This window comes from Camellia sinensis, chromosome 15, assembly GCF_055761805.1.
Source record: "Camellia sinensis isolate YWXY chromosome 15, ASM5576180v1, whole genome shotgun sequence".
Classification (NCBI taxonomy): domain Eukaryota; kingdom Viridiplantae; phylum Streptophyta; class Magnoliopsida; order Ericales; family Theaceae; genus Camellia; species Camellia sinensis.
This window is the reverse complement of record NC_138975.1, coordinates 26,686,585-26,709,358: the sequence shown is the minus strand read 5'-3', so window position 1 is coordinate 26,709,358 and position 22,774 is coordinate 26,686,585. Positions and strand designations below refer to the sequence as shown.

General features: G+C 31.1%; 1 protein-coding gene across 1 annotated transcript; it reads left to right on the top strand.

The window, feature by feature from the left end:
- The first annotated feature begins 13,446 nt into the window (after positions 1-13,446).
- LOC114291882 (uncharacterized) lies at positions 13,447-22,404 on the top strand. The gene is made up of 7 exons (XM_028235761.2): positions 13,447-14,085; positions 16,182-16,317; positions 16,608-16,689; positions 17,579-17,754; positions 19,324-19,461; positions 19,549-19,688; positions 21,910-22,404. Exons 1-7 carry the CDS (start codon positions 13,968-13,970, stop codon positions 22,155-22,157), a joined length of 1,038 nt encoding a protein of 345 aa, XP_028091562.2. The 5' UTR covers positions 13,447-13,967; the 3' UTR covers positions 22,158-22,404.
- Positions 22,405-22,774: the final 370 nt, after the last annotated feature.

Here is a 22,774-nt window from a genome sequence, read left to right as displayed (position 1 = left end):
CTTTTTACGAAAAAATGTGCAGAAAAGTAGAGAAGTGATGTGGTGAAAAAAAGATAAAAAGATGGATTATTTAAGGTATGCCAAACTTGGCCTAAGTATATATAAATTATTAATAGTTTGATAATCTTAAAATAATCTAGACCTTTAAATCATATTTACTATTTAGATTATGTATACAATCAACACAAAATAAAATCTATCCATGATCTTTTGTCACTAAAAAATGACAAAATATTACACGTACTCATTTCTATTCATTTATTTCTCATCTTATCATTCATAATATGTTATAGTGTCTATAATATTTAGTATTTTTTTTTTTGGGGGGAAAATTTTATTTTATTTCCATGTAGTATGTATCATGACCCAAATCATGAATTGAAAGTCATTTCGCAATATCAAACCCCAAAAGCATGTGAATTGTTCAAAAGCAAAATTTGAAACTTTGAGAACATAACATGCATGTAAAGATATGAACTCCAACCTTCCAAAACATGTTCAATCGGGCATGATGTAAAACACGATGAATTCCCAAAACTAAGTGAAAACATTAACATGCAAGAAAGAATTCATTGAAAATACTTTCAAAACGTAATTAAATGAACATCCATGCATAAAATGATCTTCCATTCCATTATTGTAGTCCAATTCATGTGTGTAATCACTAAATTCCCTTGAATCCCATGAAATTTTCCTATACAACTCATGAATTCTTCTCCTACAAGGAATAAGCACAAGAATTATGGATTATGATTTTACCCAGATCTCAGATTCAAGATGTAGAAGCTTAATTCTCCTAGTTTCTTCCCAATTCTCTTTTTCCTTCAATGTTGGCTTCAATCTCTCTTCCCCTCTCTCTCTCTCTCTCTCTCTTCCCCTCTCCTTACGTTTGTATGCTCAAGAGGGTGAAGAAGTGTAAGTGTAAGGATGATTATAGAGTTCCATTAGCCTTATATAGGTTTGGATTAAATTAAGTTAATTATTATTTCGTTCCGAATCTAATTCCAATTAAACTCATCATAAAATTTTAAATATTCTCAATTACATGATGGTCTAGTCAATTTCACGTTCGGATGTTGTTAAGACCTTCAATTCGCATATTGAAACAGAAATTCAGACAGATATTCTTACGTCAGACATATATAAGCACAATTAACACAAAACACATGCAATTAACTAAAAATTTCTTTTTAATTACTCATTAGGCATTCTTAATTATGGTTTATTGACTAATCACAAATCGAAGTTGTAACAGTATGACTTGATAGTACTTTACCCCTATGTGATCTTGGATTAAAATGCAACCTTATCACTATCAATTTTAACAATAAAAGACAATTATATCATTTACGGCTTCTTCTTCTATTTTTGGCTTTCTTTGTAAATAAATAAATAATTTACCTCCATGACTAAGCAAAAAAATTGAAAACATAACACAACTAATTTAAGAAACTAGTGTTTTCTAAATATTTTTTTAAGAAACTTAATTTTTAATTTTAATTAATTTATGATTTAATTTGTTAAATATATATGTACATATTTAATTTAAAATGTAATTAAATAATAAATTGAGTTAAAAATTATATTAAAGTACTTTTAGAATCTAATTTTATGGTGATAAATTAAGTTATTTAAGTTAATTTATGATTTAATTTGTTATATATATCATGTATATGTTTAATTTAAAATGTTATTAAATAAGGTAATTTTATATAATAAATTAGGGTATTTAGTTTAATTTATGATTTAATTTATTATATATGTATTTGTATGTTTATGTTTATTTTAAAATGTTATTAAATAAAAAATTAGGTTAAAAATTAAAAATTAAATTAAAATAGTTTGATGATTAATTTTTGTAATAATAAATTAAGATATTCAGGTTAATTTAATTATATATAATATGTATTCTTAATTTAAAATGTTATTAAATAAGAAATTTAGATTTTTAAAAAAAAGGTAAAATAAGGTTAATTTCGCCTTATTACATTGAAATTTAATTTTTATTAATTTTTTTTCCTTTCCCATTCTCAAATACTAGCATAATTACCTGTGTTATACACATGTAGAGATGGCAATTTGAAACCGGCCCGACAGGGACCCGACCCCCCGACCCCGATGGGGACGGTTTTTCCCCGAAAAATACCTCCGACAGGCTGGGGATGGTATTAAAAATTAAATCCCCGATAATTTTCGGGCCGGGGACGGTGATAGCTCCTCCAGACCCGGCCCCGCCCCGAATCTCCCCGAACCATCTTTATAGATATATACATATGCTAAGCTTTATTATATTATAGATATATACATATGCTAAGCTTTATTATATTATATATTATATATATGTGTTTAGGCTAGGCTTATCAGATCTGTCTTTCACTTTGACTTTTCACTCTCTCTCTCTCTCTCTCTCAACTCTCTCACTGAACTCTCCACTCTTTTCTCTCTCACTGAACTTTATCAAGTCTTGAGTGAACGATCCACCACACAATCACTTCGCTGCTGCGTGAGAAAAATGGAGTGAGAGGGAGCTGCGTGAGAAAAATGGAGTGAGAGGGAGAGAGAGAGAGCCGATTCTTCGCCGGAGCCGATCTCCTCCGCCGAGAGAAGAGACCCTCCTCCGCCGACTCCTTCGCCGATCTCCTCTTCACAGCGTCGATATCTATCCCTATCTCTTTCTCTGTGTTATACACACATATATATGTATATATGTATATATATATATATATATTATAGATTGAAGCTTAGATCTTGAGATCTATTCTATGATGATGATAATATGTTGTTGATCTCTTTTTTTTTTTTTGGATCTGTTGGTGTTTTTTGATCTGTTCTGTTCTTTTTTTTTTTTTTATCTGTTGTTGATGATAATACATGATGATCTGTTGGTGTTGGTGTTGATCTCTCTGTTTCTCCATGTTGATCTTTTTTTTTTTTTTTTATCCTTCAGCTTCAAAGCAGTTTTCCAAAAAGAAAAAAAAAAAAAAAAGGTCGGGGGTTGTTCGGGGTCGGGGAAACCCGATCCCCGTTGGGGGCAGGGACAAGGGCGGATATACGTTCCCCGTTGGGGATCGGGGCCGGGGACGGGGGGATTTCCACCATCGGGGATCGGGGACGGGGAGTGTGATCCCCGGCCCCGCCCCGCCCCGCCCCGTTGCCATTCCTATACACATGTACAAATAAATAAAGAAAGATTAATTTTTAAAATTAAATAATAATCTAAAAAAATTATCTACAATATTTAGCAAAAATGATTTAGAATCAATTAAATTTTATTCATTTTTATCACAGTTACATATAAGAGATTTTTTTTTTATTCTTATGTCATTAATTGTGTGCTCTAAATTCTTAATAACAAATATATGTTATAATTTAAGTGGTAAAAATTAAAAAATAAATCACAAAAATTATATGTATGATCAAATATAAATACATTTCGTCTTATGAGTTTCGTAAATTTAATTTATCATATGATAGTGGTAAATTACATTTTTCAATATAGTAATTTTTTCGTGTTTTGTGAAGTCTAAAAATTATAATTTGTCTTATGTTATAATATTTACGTAAAAATGAATTAAAATTCACTTGTGATATTTAATTTGGACTTAACATTAGATTTACGCTAACTTGTCATTCACCTAATCATTAAAAATTATCTTGTTCTGTTCTTAACTTATATGAATCATTTGACCTATCTATTTATTAAATTAGTAAATAAATATTTGTAAATATTTTTTTATAATAAAAATAAGAAATATGGACTTATTTTATGCATACTTATTAAAAAAAACTATATATTTATGTTTAAAACAATTAAATGAATAGTTATATATATTTATGTATAAAAAAATTATTTAAGATAACACCACCCTAAATTGTAGGTCATATTCTAGTCCTAATAAATTTAAATTTTATATTTAAATTATTGTCACGACCCAAACCCGCCCCTATGGGTTTAGCACCGTAACTGGCCAGTAATCTGAGATTACCGAAGGCCTGCTTAACAGTAAAACAGTAATACAGAGTACAGGGGCTGGCGGAAGCCAAAACAGTAATTAAAAGATGTCCAATGAGCTGTGACAGTCTGTATGCAAAAAAACTTTTCATAACATGTTCACATTCAGAACAAAAACAGTATATACATACATCATTTACAGGAATTCAGGTTAGGGACCAAATCCTCATCATAACAGTATAGTACAAATATCATTCAGTGTATACATAACAGAGACAGATAGGGTGAATCCGAGACACCCCAAAAGCAGCCTTAGCTGGAACAGATCTAGAACCTCGAAGTGAGGCGCAAAGGTTGGCTTGACAAAACAAGGGCTTAGCCTGACGCTTCTAGTAACGGTCCGGTGCCTGAACACCTACATATATATATATATATATATATAAGCAGTGAGCTAAAGCCCAGTAAATAACATATGCGTCAAGAGGTTAAGAATGAATGTCCTTTCAGTATTTAAAACAATCATTTGAACAGTATAACAGTTATTCGATCGTAGCAGTCATAAGTGGTACATCCAATAGCAAACAGTACAGTAAGTCTTAACAGACCGAACAGTCAGTTGATGGCCATCATATCAGTAAACAGTAGTGGTTCCAAACATGGGAACCGACAGAGATCTCTGTGACAGTAGCAGTACAGTATAGTAACAGTAAATTGCTATGGATGCCACGAATACAGTTCGCAAATAAGACAAGCATTCATTCAGTAAGAAGTATCATTTCAGAAAGCAGTACAGTTGATCATTTAGAAAATATTCATGATTGAATATATCTTTACAACATTGTTACTCACAGAGCACTAGGCTATAAGCAGCTAGAGCGTCATCGGATACCAACCCTACACAGTTACAGAACGAACACACACTAAGCTACACAGTTGGGAAATAATAACTTAATCCCTAATTTGCCTCGATGTGGTTCTATATCAATATCCTCATTAAGATGCCTTAAACTGGGCCTAAGAATACCTAGGATGAAATAAGGATGCAAAGATGAATTTAAAAACACTTTTCAAAATTTTGCTGAAACAGGGTCCCACTCGAGCGTGGGTTTCCCCGCTCGAGCGGACATGCAGGCAAAAGAGCCCCGCTTGAGCGGACTACAAAAATACTGGATGGGTGAAATTCACGCTCGATGGCGCGCTCGACCTCCGCTCGAGCGTGAGACACAAGTCCTCGCTCGAGCGTGCATTCTCCCGCTTGAGCGGACTGTAAACACATGCAAAGTACTGGATACACGTATTTCCCGCTCGAGCGTCGAGCGTGGAGTTCCCCGCTCGAGCGTGAGTCCAAAATCTGGAATTTCCAGATTTGAACCTCAAGCTCAAAACTCAACTTCAAAGCATCAAATTCGATCATTTTGGGCTAATTTTCTGGAAAACACTTGTAAACTTATAATATGACATGTTTCAAAGATCAATTTGAGAAATCAAAGCCCAAAGGTAGTTCAATTAAACACAATTTCAAAGAAGTTTTCATGAACATGAAGAACATATGACATGCATGAATTCTAGTGAATTCTAATGCCTCAAAACATGATCCAAAGCAAAATTAAACTCAAAACCATGATGAACTCCTGGACTAGAACAAGAATGTAAACTTGTATGCAAGATTTCATGAAAATCAACTTCAAAATGCAAGAATATGTACATGCATGCATGATTCAAGCTTCAATTCAACAATTTAAGCCATAACCTGGCTCTAAACTCCAACAATCCTCTAAACCATGCAAGAACCAACCCAAAATATGAACAAGAAGGTAAATTCTCTACCTTAAGTCTCCAATTTCAAATGTAGAAGCTCAATATGCAAGGAATCCTTCAATCTTCTAAGCCTCCAAGCCAATTTTTGGTTGAAATCAATCTATTTCCTATCTCTCTCTCTCTAGTCGGTTTGGTATAAGGAAAGGGGCTGAGAATAAAGTGTCAAAAACTCCTAATCAAGTCCCAAATATTGATGTAGAGAAAGGCCACTCAATGGCAACTAGGTAAATAAAGCCAACTTATGTAATTTAACATTATTAAATCTAATTTAATCATATCAAATCACATTTCAATTAAATATACTATAAAATCACATAAATTCTAACTAGCATAAAACATTATTCGATTTCAAATTCGGTCGCCGATAAGGCCTTCAATTTACAGTTTAAAGCGCAAAACATGAACAGATCATTCAACAGTCAACAGATAAAAATGCACTTAAGCTATATACTCAATTAATCAGTTTATAATTTCAGTCAATCAGTCATTTAACATGCTTAATCATAGATTAGCACTAATCAGTGGTGAGGGTTGTCACAATTATATCATAGTTTATCAGTTCGTGACTGATATGAGCTAATTTGGGGGTTTTAATATTGGATTAAACATTAAAAAGTAGTCAATAAAATTTAGTTCAAGTCGATTTTTTTACCAATAATTATTGATTGAAGCCTAGTCCTTAGAGAATCTTCTAGTTCATGTCTAATCCACGAGTTAGTAGGCCTACCTATTTATTTAATTTTTAATTAGTAAATATATATTTTTTAAAAAATTATAACAAAAATAGGAAATATATACATATTTGTTTGGTATATTTATTAACAATTTCAAAATTAATTAAGAAATTATGTACTCATTCTTAAAATGATAAATTACATTGGTAATCCCTATATTTTAACTCTTGTGTTATTTTTGTCCCTGCAATTTTAATTTGCTCAATTTTGACCCTAAATTTATAATTTTGTCCAATTGTTATAATTGTTAGTTTTTTTTTTTTTTTAATATTGAAAATACACACATGAGTAGTATTTGTTATACTTTTATAAACAAAATTATAAACTTGTTCAACTCGATAAGTTAATCTCAACCAACTCAATAACTATTTTCTTTCAAAGATCTTAACAGGTATTATCAATTGGACCAAATTAATATAAAATCTAAAATTATGGGTAAAAATCAAACTAATTGAAATTACAGTGACCAAATTGGCACAAGAGACAAAATGCGGGGACTATTGATATAATTTACCCTTCTTAAAATATGTCTAATATTGATTGTATTGATATTAAGATATATTTATATTTGAAAAAACTATTTAAGACCAGATCAAGGTAGAACCTGAATAAAAAATTAATCGCTTATTAAAAATATTTAATAATTATAAATTCAAATTTGATCAATTTTTCATTTAAATTTTTTCATAGAATTAGGTTGTTTGATAATTTTAATTTATAGTTTCAATTTTTCCTTGTATTTTTTTAAAAAATATTTTAAAATTATATATAATTATAATTTCTTTTGAAATTTCTTTTTCAATCTCAAATTAGTTATAACTTGAATTTAGTTAAAATTTATTTTTGACTTCTCATCTACAAAAACTAACAATAAACATAAATTAATTTTTTTTGAATATTGTAAAAAGGTCAATAAAGAAATATATTATCAATAATAATAATAACAAAACATATTTTTATTTATCATGTGACGTCTCATCATTGCATTGATAATAGACATTAATAATAAATTTCATTACGATAATACAACAATAATATATCAAATGATAAGTAACATGTGATCACAATAATTTTTTATAGTTATACAAAAGTACCCAAAATTATATATAAAAAACAATATATGATCCATATTCAATTTTTATAGGATTTGGGGTGCCTGCTGTGCACCCAGTACAACAGGCACTGCTATATGCAGCCTTGTGGACTTATTTCGGGGTTCGTTTTGATAATCCGAATCGTTCACATTTTAGACTATATTGAGTAAACCATACTTGTAAAAAATTTAGTTAATCGGATAACGTTAACCCTTTAATCCACTCACATTTGTATTTATTTTAATACTTTAAATCACAATGCCATTTATTTTTGAGAATACAAATGTGAGCGGATGAAAAGGTTAACAATATCCGATTAACTTTATTTTTTACAGGTATGTTCTACTTGTTGTACTCTAAAATGCGAACGGTTTGGATTATCAACCCCGAAATAAGCCCATAAGGTCGCACAACAGTGCCTGCTATGCTGGGTGCACAGCAAGCACCGCAGTTCAACACAGCAGACACCTTGTCATGCCCCCAAAAATGATACCAATAATCCAACTCATAAACGATGAGAACACAAACGGAATTAATATACTTTAATATATCAGAGTTTGTATTACAAAAGAAATTACATGTATTGTACTTTCATAAATGTTAATTCTGAAACTACAGCATATAACACTAATTAATAATATCAAAATAAATGCCCTACAAGCTTACATCTTTCCAAGACATAGCTTAGTTACAACTGAAGAGAGTCATAAGCTCTATACATTTAAAACTCTCAGCTTGAATGAACAGTTAAACACAAAAACAATAAAAATAGGGCCTCCAGCTCCTAAGTCCTCCCAAGCTACGTTATTGGAGGAAGCATATTACTTGTACCTGAAAATGATTTCCAAGTAGGGTAAGCCAAAACCCAGTAGAGAAAAACTAACACAATGTATGAGGTTTAATTAAGATATAAGTGTCAGATAAATGCTCCACATACTTAACCAACTTACATCTTTCCATGACCATTCAATATTGATATCCACATTTCAATCCATTTCCATTATTTATTTAAAATCAATTCATGAGTCTAGTTCATTGTTCTCTAAACAACCCAAATGAGACTACAACTTATTGGTTCACAATTCAATGACATTTATTATTCAAACACTTCAACTTTGTCATTTTACGAAATGAATCGGCACCCATATATACACAAGATTTCAGGACTTTCACCCTGGACACTTCGGCCAACTTAATTTTAAATGGAGTTCATCCCCTATCTCCTCCCAAATAATGGAGTACATCTTTTATCTCCTTCAAAATAATGATACATATACAATGTATTAAAAGTATCATCATATACAATGACTATCCACAATACATATTCAATGTTTCAATTGTACCGTCATATTCAATGACATAATTTAAATGATTAGTTTCAATTCACCTAATTCTCATGCAATTTCTACAACAATCATGTTATCCTCCACCGATAGCCCAAAATAAATATTTATAGACAGATATACAATCTATATAGCAGATAATTTATCAAATTTCCATACGTGAGTGATTTAACAAATCCAACTGTGCCATTTATTCATACATCCTCCCAATTTTACATATTTCATAACAATTCCATTATTTATACAAAATAATCATTCAACACAAGTTATGGCAAATTTCTCCATTTTTTCAAATATCAATCCAAAGGCTAAATGTCACCATATTTAAAGCCTCATATCCATAAATCACAAGAGAGCCTCATATTCAAAGCCTCATATTCATTTTGTAACCCAACATAGAAAACTCTTATTTTTAATTGAGCCCAAACCCTAATTTACCCAAAATCACTCCAAAATCTCATCATTTATACATAACAACAAATATCTAGGTTAAAAACTATATGAAGGTGTAGAATATCCCTACCTCAAGAGTAGAAGCCCAAAGGAGAAAAGAAAGAACTTCAAAAATGCACAAACTCGTCTTTACTCGGATCAAAAGGAAGCCCTTGAGATGCTCAAACTCTTTATCAAAGGGAGTAGGGTAGAGAGACCCTTAGATCTAGGTGTATTTGTAGAGAGAGTGTGTATTTTAGAGAGAGAATGAGCCGATTTAGGGTTTTGGGGTGAAAAGATACAAAAATTCTGTGTAAAAATGAGCTGCTGCGAACTGATATACGCGAGACTCGCTCGAGCGAAAGAGTTGTCGCTCTAGACTAAACACAAAAAATGACCTCATTCGAGTGCAAGAAGCGTCGCTCGAGCGCAGAATACATACCTTCAGAAGTTTTACAGACGCTCACCCTCGCTCGAGCACAAAAAAGCCTCGCTTGAGCGAAGAACTTCACATTCCCAAAAATTCTGCGACTAGGAAAAAAAATACCGAGAACTCTCAAATCTCGCTCGAGTGAAGAAGCAAATTTCACAAGGCTCGCTCAAGCGCAAGGAGCCTCGCTTAAACGAAGAAGCAATTTTCTAGACAACAGTAACTGGAACAACTAGCAACTAACTTGCTCCGAACATGCCCAAGACATTTCAATACTCAAACCCAAAGAAAAATGAGAGAAAACAAGACATGGATAACAATATTAAACCATGAAACCCGAGTCCGGAATATAACAAAGGTCGGGTCAAAACTGGGATCGCTATACACCCCAATTCCATTTTTATATGGTAAAATTAACACTTAGAGGGTTCGGTTGGCAATGATTTTTTTAGTTGGTTTTTTGTTTTTTTTGACTTTTTTAGTCTGGGACTTTTTTGTTTGTTTGGTTGGTTTTCTTGTTTGGGTTTTTTTGGCTTTTTGCATTGGAAATGATATTCTCAAAGTGAAATGACAAAATTGCCCTCTGCTTGGAAATGATGTTTTTTTGACTTTTTGTTTGCGTATGGGTCAGTTTGGTAATTTTGCATCCCAACTCAAGTGTTTTGGTATTTTATGATTTTGTAGTTTTTTTAGTCCATATGTGATTATTTAGCTCCACGACAAATGCCAAACCGGGGTTTAATCTCAACCACATATTAGTTTTCTAAATCAATTCATCACCCAAACTATCTACTATTCTTTTAATATTCACTTTTTCAAAATCAACCCAAATAATGCTCTGGCCGAGCTCATCATTACCCTTGTTGTTACCATGCTCACCACCTTCACTAACCATTATGCAACTTCGGTCTAGTTTTTTATCTTTATAAATATAAAAAGACAATGTTGTGAAAATAAAAAGATCACGTTAGAGGTTTAAAGAGTTAAAAATGAAAAATAAAAAAAATGCGTGATTTTAGTTTTTCTTATTCCATATATGGGTGTTAATTTTTTTTTTAATCCATAAATTATGAAATAGTGTACATTATTTAAAATTTTATTCATTGATGGGCAAGTCAATTAAATGTTTTTAATTTTTTACAAATAAGAAATTTGAAAATTTTGTGTAAGAAATTAAAAAAATGGCCAAATCATAAAGAACAATATAGACCCCCAATTCTAAAAAAAAAAAAAAAAAACTCATAACTATATTATCAATTCACATATATCAAAAGAAATAATAACAACAATATAAACAATACACAAACATCCACCAAAAAAAAAAAAAAAAAATTTCAAATCAACTCCCAAAACAAAGATAGTTAACATATATATATATATATATATATATATTTATTATCAATTTAGTTGGGAAAAAATACATTGGGAAAAAAAAAAATCATATAGAGGGGAAAAAAAAAATACTCACATGAAAATATAAATTTACAAAATAAAAAAAAAAATCACAAACAAACAAATTTGAAATAAGTTTGGACTATTGACAAAGAGAGAGAATAACCATTGCATCATTGCATTTGGGGAAGAGTTGGCTTGGCTGGAAAAAAGATCAAATATTGAGTATTTTAAAGAGAGAATTGTATTGAATTTTTAATTTGATTGGTTTTTTAAAATTTTAGATTTATATTATTTTCGAAAAAGGTGAGTGAGATGAAGGTGGCTTACCATATTATTTTGAATTTTGAAATTCAAAATCATAGATAATTGGTGTCTTTTTTTCCTCTTTTTTTTTTTTTTTTAATTTGAATTGTTTTGATCAACATTATTTTTTGAAAGGTGAGGGTGACTTATCATATTGTTTTGAATTTTAAAATTCAAAATTGTAGATAATTAGAACTTTTTTTGTTTTTGTATTTTTGACTTACGGAACTTACCAATAGATTATTTTTTTTTTTAAATTTCTTTAAATATTAACAACTTAACAAAATTAGTTTGAGAGTTTAGAACTTCCACAATCATTATTATTAAAAAGACCATTTTCTTTATATATATATATATATATATAGATAAGCATGTGGGACACACTCTCTGTTAGTTTTGATGGAAAATATAACTGCAACATTTTAATTCAAAACCATATGGGATGTATGTGACTATTTTAAAAAGACAATGAGATAAAGTGTTACTGGATCATACCACAAAGAGATAAAATAGATTTTGACCTTTATTTTTTAAGTAATAAAATTAACCCATTTGACCCGTTCCAACCACCAATCTGATTTGACTCACCCTTGATATGATACAACCAGGTAAAGGCGTTAAACGAATCAAGTTATTCGAGTTTGACTTGTTAAAATTTCGTTCGAGATTAACTTGTTATGTAAATAAGTCAAACTTGAATATGATTTTAAACTCGTTAAATTTTTAAGCAAAACTTAAACAACTTACTACTCGACTTGATAAATGTATATGCACTATAGAAAATAGACTATTAAAGCTCGATTCGTTAAAAACTCGTTTGGAATTAATTAATTATGTAAACAAATTAAACTTGAATATAATTTTAAACTAATTAAATTATCAAATAAAATTTTAACAACCTATTAATTGTCTTGAATTAGCTCAACTTAACTTGTTTTTAACCCCAAGGCTAAAAAAACCTTAGGAATAAGACGAGTTGGGCGAGAGATTACAAACTCACATTGTGACCATCCTAATGGACTATGTAGCGGTATTATGAGTATTAAGTGCTCGTTTGGCTAAAATTTTGGAACTAAAAAAATATAAAAAGATAAAATAAATTATATAAGTTAATAAGATAAAATATTATTTTTTACTCATAATCATTACATTTTTTGTCTTACAAAAGTTAAAAAAGTCTCAAAACAAAAATCAAACAAGGCTAAAAAAGTTAGCTATATTAGCCAATGCCAAACAACTCTAAAGGCCTCTTTCTTACAAAGTTAACAAAAATTGGAATTAGAAAAAAAATAAAAATAATATTCCTTCTGTCTTAAATATTATTATTTTTATAATGTAATTATTACGCTTAAAAAATATAAATTTTCAAAATTATTCTTTGATTTTTTTTAGAAATATCAATTATCATTATTAATGAATTTAAAAAAAAGGTAAAATAAGAAATTCGTATTATTTTAATCATTCGACTAATATTTTGAAATAATAAAAATTAAAATAAAAAATTAAGGGTGTGTTTAGTTTATGTTTTGAGATAATTTTTTTTTTAAAAAAAATAATCGGGGAAAGAGTTTAGAAATCTTTTTTAGTTTGTTTAGTTGTATATTTTGAAAATAGTTTTGGAGTTTAAAAGTTTGAGATGGTTTGATATTTTGTTATAGTTGAGTAGATATGTGTGAGAAAAAAAGTGATTACGAAAGAAAGAGGAGAGAGAAAAAATAATTGATTAATGTGAAGAGAAAATGACTTTGAATTTAAAAAAAAACAATTTAAACTAAATAAAATTTTTAAAAAATTTCACAAAAATTATATTTTGAGATACAAACAAGACACTCCACTATTTTATTATTAATTTTTTTATGAGAGAGAAAAGTAAATTATAATTTGAAAAGTGAATTATAATTATAACCCACTTCCAAAACACTCCATAATATTTTAAGACGATGAGTATTAAAAAAAAAAAATTGAAAATCGCGAATATGTACACTGCCGACCCATATATATAACCAGGCAAGGCTCCACTTGCTTCTCTGCGCCTAGCCCAATAGTTTGCTACATTTTTGTTTTTTTTTTTTGGTTTAATTTTCTTTCCCCCCTTATAATAATCAATAATTTTGATTCATCAATTTAGAGATTTTGATTTGATAGGGTTAGAAGGCGAGCATTCAATCGGAAATCAGAGCAATCAAAGCTCTGAATTAGGGTTTCCCACCTGCGTTGATTGCCGCCCTTTCATCTTTTTACATATAAACACATATATAGTCGATATATATCAGTAATGTCTGTAAATTTCTTTCTTCATTGTTGATCAATCACAAGTTTTGATTCTCTCTCTCTCTCTCTCAAGAAATTCATCTAGTTAATTCTCAGCGTTGTGATCTTTTCGTGGGTACATAGTAAAGGGTTTGATTGTGAAATTTGATCAAGATATCGATCTAGGGTTTTGAGTATTTGAATATTGTGAGGGCGATGGATAAGAAGAAGGTTGCAGCTCCGCTCGTATGCCATGGGCATTCTCGTCCTGTGGTAGATTTGTTCTACAGCCCAATTACACCAGATGGGTTTTTCCTCATCAGTGCCAGCAAGGGTAACTGTTGAATTTCTCTATCCATCTTTTTGTTTTTTGTTCTTACTTTGCGATTACATATTTGTGTAGAAAATTTTCATTTCAACGGTTAGAAATTGGTATATATTCTGATTATATCAATGCCGATGAATTGTTTTCCCCTTTTTGTTTGGTTTTTGTCAGGAGAGAAAAGAAAAGAAAAGAAAAAAAATGATTACATAAGTTAGGAGAGAAAAGATTGGTTAAGTTATAAAAAAAAAAAAAAAATGAAATGAAATGATACCATGGTATATTACCAAACTAACTTTTTTTTTTTTTTGTTGATATGTACCAAATTAACTTTTTGTTATTTTATTTTTTATAGGCGTTTGTCTTTTAATTTATTTTATATCTAAAAGGGTAGTTTTGGTATTATGATGAAATGGTATTTAGTTAGTTTATTTTCTCTCCCAATCTCTCCAGCTTTGATGATATTAGATAAATGAGTTTCTGCCCATTTGGTTCCATTTCATTCTATATCTCTCATATGAGCTTATCCAAACAAGTGATATAGATCAAGAGAAATGTATATCTTTTCTTTTTTTCCCAGATCACCCAATCCAAATGGGTTGTTAAATTCAAGTTAGAAATTGATCGAAGAGTGTGAAAGATAGCATTGTTTGTTGGTATGGGCCACTGTCCACTCTTTAGTGTAGAGAAAATTGATTTAAGGGTTTGTAATTTGATCTGAATTAAGTTAATTATATACATATTTATGCATATTTGGAGAGCACCTGAACGCGTTGCTACTTAGTACTTATTTGAGAGCTGAATTTATGGTTGCACTTATCGTTACTTTTAAATATAAACCAAAAGAGGCATAAAGCAGGATAATATTATTATTATTATTATTATTATTATTATTGGTGATTTATAAGTTATAGAATACTTTGATTCTACTAAAATCACAATTTGAGGATAAAAATTTAGGGATGCACATTCATGTGTGAAAAATGTGATAGATAGTTGATGATGAGGTGATTTGCATGTGCTATGCAAATTCAGTAACTCAAGAACAATTTGTAGGCAAGGTTGTTGAAATTAGGATCCTACATGGGATTGTTGTGTGGGTCTCGTGATCAGATCATAGTATTAGATCGAGGATCATGAGATTCTACTTTTAGTACAAAATGAAGTGAAAAATTAACGCTAATTATAATTCATGTTAAATATTTTAATTATTAAAGAAACTATAAATTTGATATAATGCATTTTATATACTAACATAAATTATTACATAGTATTTAATAATAAAATTTATTAATGACAATTGATAGAATGTTCACTAGTATTGATTTTAGTTGGGAATCAAGTTTTCAATTCTTCCTTTAACCAATTTTATTCCAATAATAAATTGAATTTGCTAACTTTGATTCTAGAGATCAACTAAAATTTTAAATCTCCATTTAAACATTTTAAACATATGATAAAATTGTCAATCTTATGGAATAACCCATAATTATGGTTTGTATTTTTTGCATTTTTGGTGGGTAATGTGATGTTCATAATGTCAAAATATTTGTTTGATTAATTAACTATTGTACATTAATTCCCCTTGTCTAAAGGGGACAGGATTACTATAAGTTGAACTTTTTGTGTGCATAATGGAACTTGGTACACCGAATTACCAATAATCACAGTTAGTCTTTAACACATTCTGTAATTCTTTTGTTAGTCTTTAATTTTGCCTTTTTTGGTGGCTTCACTTGAATACTGACTACCATGTTCATATATTTGTACCAAAGAAAAAACTACCATATTTATACATGCAGTCCTGTTCCTTCGCATTATTGTTATTTATTTTCACAACTCTCTACCTCTCTTGTTTGTTTGCTCCTTTATCTTTTTGTGATGAATGTATCAATCACTCAAAATTGGTGAAATAAGTTGTTTTATGTATCCAAAAGCCATTTTTCCCCAGATTGTCTAAGTTATATAACCTTATCTGTAACTCGTATATTTTGTATGAGGTAATGTACAAAACAATTATGTTCTTTGTAATGTTGAATGTATGTAATTTTGTGCAATAAAGTATTTTCTGTTTATTTTCTTCATGCTCATTGTTGTGTATTATTTAGATTCCACTCCTATGCTAAGAAATGGAGAGACTGGTGATTGGATTGGAACCTTTGAAGGACATAAAGGTGCAGTATGGAGTTGCTGCCTTGATACTAATGCTCTACGGGCTGCATCTGGATCTGCTGATTTTACTGCGTACGTGATCAAGACTTGTCGTCTTGTAGATATATTTAATGTAAAAGAGTTTGATTATTTATTAATGTCTTTTTATGTCTACAACAAGTGCTGTAAGTTTTGTTCGTTGCAATTGTACGACTGTATATGCTTATGATTATTACCGTTCATAACTGTTGGTTTACAATTACAAAGTACTAACATCAAAGTTTCCATTAGAAGTGTGGTCCAAAGCTTCCATTCTTCTAGACACCGTGATTGCTTGTATTCACCTTTTTGTATTTGGTTTTATAGTTCATGTTTGTTTGCAGGAAATTATGGGATGCATTGACCGGGGATGAATTGCAATCTTTTGAACACAAACACATTGTTCGGGCTTGTTCCTTTTCAGAGGTATTTTTTTATTTTTCTTTTATATTTGTATTTTTTGCACCTTTATCTTTATACATTTGGGTGGTTTTGTTTTATGCTTTCATGATAATAGTATTTTGTTTGCAAGTCCTCAAATCCCAAATGAGACCTTATTTGACATGTACAATACCCCTTATCTCCCCTATATGCAATAATCAAACATGGCCTAATTGGCTTATAGTTTTTATTTTGATCTTCCTTTTAAAGTTGTTCTAGTGAGTATAACCAGTCTTGTATTTTTGTTTGTTTTTACTCTTTCTGTAAGAATGTTCTTTTGGTTGGTCACTACTGCTTTCTTGTTCTTATGGATGGTCACAACTGCCTTCATGGTCACTTTTGCTTTTTTATCGGCTTCATGGTCATTTATCTTCTTGTTTCTTTTACACTCTTTGGATCTTTGATTGGTAAAGGGAATAGAAAATTGAGATGGAAATGAGTTAGTTAAAGTTTTTGTATTCATACTTCTTTTTTCTTTTTGGTTCTTTTTTTCTGTGGTAACCAACTAAAAACAATGGATTTTTTGATAATTATTTCTTCTCTTTTTTCTTACCCAACCAAAAGATAGCTTATTTCACTTATTTTCTTTCCCAATATTTTCCCTATTTATTTTCCTTTCCCTGTACAAATCCAATATCCAAACATAGCATTAAGGTTTCAAACTTGTGTAACATAACTTGTTATTGTCAATGCTTTATAATGACATGGTTGGTTCACCTTTCCGACTTTGTTATAAAAATATCTGAATTCAATGTGTGTTGGGTATGAATTACTAATATTCTACATATAAGAGGATAGGGGATATTATTTTAGGCCTATTTCTTTCAAGATTATTAGATTTAGTTTGAATTAAAGTTTTTCAATTATCATGCAGGATACACACCTCCTACTCACTGGTGGTGTTGAAAAAATACTCCGTATCTTTGATTTAAATCGACCAGATGCACCTCCAAGAGAAGTTGACAACTCTCCTGGTTCAGTAAGAACTGTTGCGTGGCTCCACAGTGACCAGACTATATTAAGTTCGTGTTCTGATATTGGGGGTGTGAGGTACGCACAGAATAGTTAACTATCACTGTGTTTTTTTTGCTGTTTTTTTCTCTTTCCATTTTCTCTGCAATCAAAGTTGACTTTTCCTTATTGATTGGTTGGAATGTATGCACTGATATTTGTTGATTGAATATGAATTATAATAATATTATGCATAACAAGTTTGAATATTTGACATTTGCCTATGTGGCTTCAGGTGAATGCTAACCACTCAGAACATTATAACTGCTGGAGTTGATATAATGCCCTTATCTCATGAGTCATGAGATACTTGACGCCTAGAAAGGCTAGAATAGATGGTGAAATGACCTTGTTTTCCTAAGATTTTGCACCCTTAGAAATAAGGATTTACAATAACATTTTAGAACTACGCTATTGTGTGTCTATGTGTGTCATTTTGTTGATTTGATTGTGGAACCCCTTGCTATTACTAATATTTGTTGATTAGCTAGCGTTATTCGTGTCAACTGTAATTCTCATATCACATTCCATAACATATTTGATCTCTCTTTTTTCATGACTCCGTTGCTTTTATTGAATGTTATCTGTGGTGACTTATTTACATCACCATCGGACATCATATCCTGAATATGTCCTACTTTCTCCATGAGTCACGAGATACTTGACACCTAGAAAGGCTTGAATAGATGGTGAAATGACCTTGTCTTTCTAAGATTTTGCACCCTTAGAAATAAGGATTTACAATGACATGATATTAGAACTACACTATTGTGTTTCTACGTGTGTCATTTTGTTGAATTGATTGTGGAACCCCCTGCTATTACTAATATTTGTCGATTATCTAGTGTTATTCATGTGAATTTTAATTCTCATATCGCATTTTTTAACATATTTGATCTCTCTTTTTCATGACTCCATTGCTTTTATTTAATGTTTTCTGTGGTGACTTTTTTACATCTTCATTGGACATCATATCCTCATGGTGTATCCTGCTTTTTCCATTTGCCGCTTCAGAAACTATTGGAAATTTCACTCCCCACCTCCCCTCCACCCAACAAAAAAATAGTAAGGAGAGAGAGTTCGGTTTAGAGTCCATGTTTTTTTGGCAAAGTAAAATCCATTTCTCATATATCCCCAAAGGAAACAATGTAATTTGAAACAAATTGTCAAGCGGCATGGACCAGCCTCTCCCTGAAACTTGGGTTTGGAGAGATCAGCTACGCCCAATTATCTGTGTACCACTACCACATCTATGCCTATTTGTTTGATTGAGTGGGTCACTAAGATAAGAGTGTCCTCTCACAACCTTTTCAAGAGGTTCTAAATAGATCGTTGCAAAGCCTGCACTTGATTTGCAGCAACTTTTGTAGTACTTGCAAAGTGCATGTAACCTGTTCAGAAACATACATCAGTTCCAGTGTACAGAAATGTGTTTTTGTTTCCTAATTTTATTTTTAACTTTAAACTTGTTCTTGTTTTGATATTAACCATTTTTGATTTCCATCTTTTCTTGAGTTTGAATCTTAAACGAATGAATATGTAGTAATTTATTTGTTATTCAGCATGTTCTGTTCGTTTACTATCCTGATAAATAGCGCTATTCTATAGGTTATGGGATGTGAGAAGTGGCAAGATTGTCCAAACTCTTGAGACCAAGTCCCCTGTAACCAGTGCTGAAGTGAGTCAGGATGGCCGCTACATAACTACTGCAGATGGGTCTACAGTTAAATTTTGGGATGCAAATCAGTAAGTATCAAGTTATATTCTTTGCTTATCCTGGAAAAGAATGTGCATGAATATATTTCATGATATTTTCACCTGTTGATTTTTCAGTTTTGGATTGGTGAAGAGCTACAACATGCCTTGCAATATCGAATCAGCTTCTTTGGAGCCAAAGCTTGGTAATAAGTTCATTGCTGGAGGAGAAGACTTGTGGATTCATGTTTTTGACTTCAACACTGGAGAAGAGATCGGTAAGTATCCTTGAACTAATATAGGACCACAATAATGAAGAAACTGTTTTTGTTAGAACAGTATCCGGGCTGGGGATTTAGTTTTGTTCTTGGCTGTTTGTTGAGTTTTCAGAACTTGAAGACAAGAAAAGAAAAGAAAGAAATTTAGAGAAAATCATATGAAAACATTGAGGTAGCGTTTGATAGAGTTTTCTAAATATGATTTGAGAATAGAGTTGTATTTTGAGTTTGTGAGTTTTGAAAAGTGTGGAAAATTTGTTTGGTGAATGAGTTTTGAAAAAAGTTTTGAATTGAGTGGGAAATTTTTGATGTGACATGATATTTGATACAAAAATTTACAACTCATAACCAGACATACAATTCAAAATTCTATTCAAAGCTTAAAAAAAATTTAAAAGATTCTGAAATTTTTTTATTTAAGATATAAAAAATAATAGGTGCCAATTGTTAAAAAAAAAAAGCACTGTTCCGGTTAACCAGCTAGACGTCCGAGGATGACCGGTTTGTCCAAATTTTCCCGCCTTGGAAAGAGTTTTCAAAAGTGCCTTCAGAATTAATTTTTGAAAATTCTAAACAAATAAGACACTCAAAACAAGGGGTGGAAATGTGTTTGGGAAACTTTTTGACTTTTTGGATTTTTCAAGGGTTGTCAAACTAGCCCTAAATAATGAAGAAATTGTTTTTGTTAGAACAGTATCCGGGCTGGGGATTTAGTTTTGTTCTTGGCTGTTTGTTGAGTTTTCAGAACTTGAAGACAAGAAAAGAAAGAAATTTAGAGAAAATCATATGAAAACATTGAGGTAGTGTTTGGTAGAGTTTTCTAAATATGATTTGAGAATAGAGTTGTATTTTGAGTTTGTGAGTTTTGGAATTATGATTTGAGATTGGAAAATTTGTTTGGTGAATGAGTTTTGAAAAAAGTTTTGAATTGAGTGGGAAGTTTTTGATGTGACATATGATATTTAATACAAAAATTTTCAACTTATAATCAAACATACAACTCAAAATTCTATTCAAAACTTAAAAAAAATTTAAAAAATTCTGAAATTTTTTTATTTAAAATATAAAAATAACAGGTGTCAATTGTTAAAAAAATAAAAATAAAAAATAACACTGTTCCGGTCGACCGGCTGGACGTCTGAGGATGACCGGTTTGTCCAAATTTTCCCGCCTTGGAAAGAGTTTTCAAAAGTGGCTTTGGAATTAATTTTTAAAAATTCTAAACAAATAAGACACTCAAAACAAGGGGTAGAAATGTGTTTGGAGAGCTTCTCCAAAAACAAACCACCCCCCCCCCCCCAACCCAAAATCCATTTTTCTCAACTTGTTTTGCCAAACTAGTTTTTGAATTTTTTTTTTTCAAAAAACATATTCTAAAAAACAAAACCAAACAGATATACCAGTGGATTTGGGATTAATGCACAAACTAACACCTTGATTCAAATATTGGATAAATCACATATTGTTTGGTGTCACACACGTAGGTTGTGTTTGGTTGAGGGATTTGAGGAGAGATTTGAAAAGGGAAAGGGAAAGGGAAAGGGAAAACGTGTGTGAAACTAGGTGAAATTTAGATATATTTTATTCACATTTCACTTACATTTTTCCTTTCCTATTCCAAATCCCTCCAATCAAACACAGCCTTAGACAAATTTAGAGAACCTACCAGAAAGCATGTGAAGATGAAGCTTGAGCAGCCTGTCCCTTCTGCAGCTTGTTAGTTATGCTTATTGCTGATTTTTATGCCTTTGGCTAGACATTTTTAGGGCTGCAAATGAACCGAGCTGTTCGTGAGCTCGGTTCGGTTCGGTTCAGTAAGGGCTCAACTCGGCTCAGTTCGTTATGCAAACAAACTAGCCTGAGCCAGATTTTTAAGGCTCCTTTAATAAACAAGCTTGAGCTCAATGCTAGAACAAGTTCGGCTGGTTTATTATTCATTTAAATTGTAGGATAAATATATTATTTGATATAAAATGTGTTGTAGATGTATATTTTACATAGAAAAATGTTTAACGAGCTAGCCAAGATTATCGAGCCAAACTTCATTATCGAGCTTTGAGTCAAGCTCGAGTCTTGCAAAGGTTGGCTTAGCTCGAGCTGTCATAGAAAAGAAACCCTTACTTTTTTATCTGTAACCCTGCAGAGTTTACTTGGTGATGATTCTCTACTCTATCTCTAAATCTTCGTCAGTTATTTGAGCTTGACAATTACATTGTTACAGGCTGCAATAAAGGTCACCATGGTCCAGTCCACTGCGTGCGGTTCTCGCCCGGAGGGGAATCCTACGCCTCGGGATCAGAAGATGGAACTATCAGAATATGGCAGACGGGCCCTTTGAATCATAATGAGAATGATGCATCTGCGAATGGTCCGACTGAGAAATTGAAGGCTGCGGCTGATGAGGTTGCCGGAAAGGTAGAGGGCTTTCATATTGCCAGAGAAGGGAAAGAAAAGGCAGCAGATGCCTGACTGTGAACTTTAGATATGGTTTTTTTAGTTCTTACCTTTCTGAGCACGTTGATGTGATTTTCTTGGGGATTTCTTCTTTTGGTTAAATATCTGCTAGTCCTCTCTTTTTTCTTTTTCTTTTTTAAATTAATTTTTTATTTTTATTTTTATTTTTCTAGCGTGGAGCTTTTACTATGTTTTTGGGAATCCTTAATGTTTTTTGTGACCATTTCTCGTCATAGATAATATGCAGAATTTTAGAGGATTATATGGAGATTGTATGTGTTTTACGTTCTTTTAAATATCTTAGTATGTGCCTCAAGTATAGACGTTAAGAAGATCATATTTTTATAAAACCAAGGGATGACAATGGGTTGGGGGGTTTCCGTTTTACGTTTGAATTCTTGATTTTAAATTCAATTATTTTGTTGATAAAATTTTATACTTTACTCTAATTTTGGTAGTTTTGACTTTCATAGCTTTATAATTTACCATACCCAATTAATGTTATCCTAATTTTTTAAAAAAATTAAAATTGGGTCGGGATAAATAATATATTTGGGTCGAGTAATTTTGTCATCCTATTGGAGAGTATGTTTATCTTCTTATTTTTTAGATTGAGACTGTGTAGTTCATGT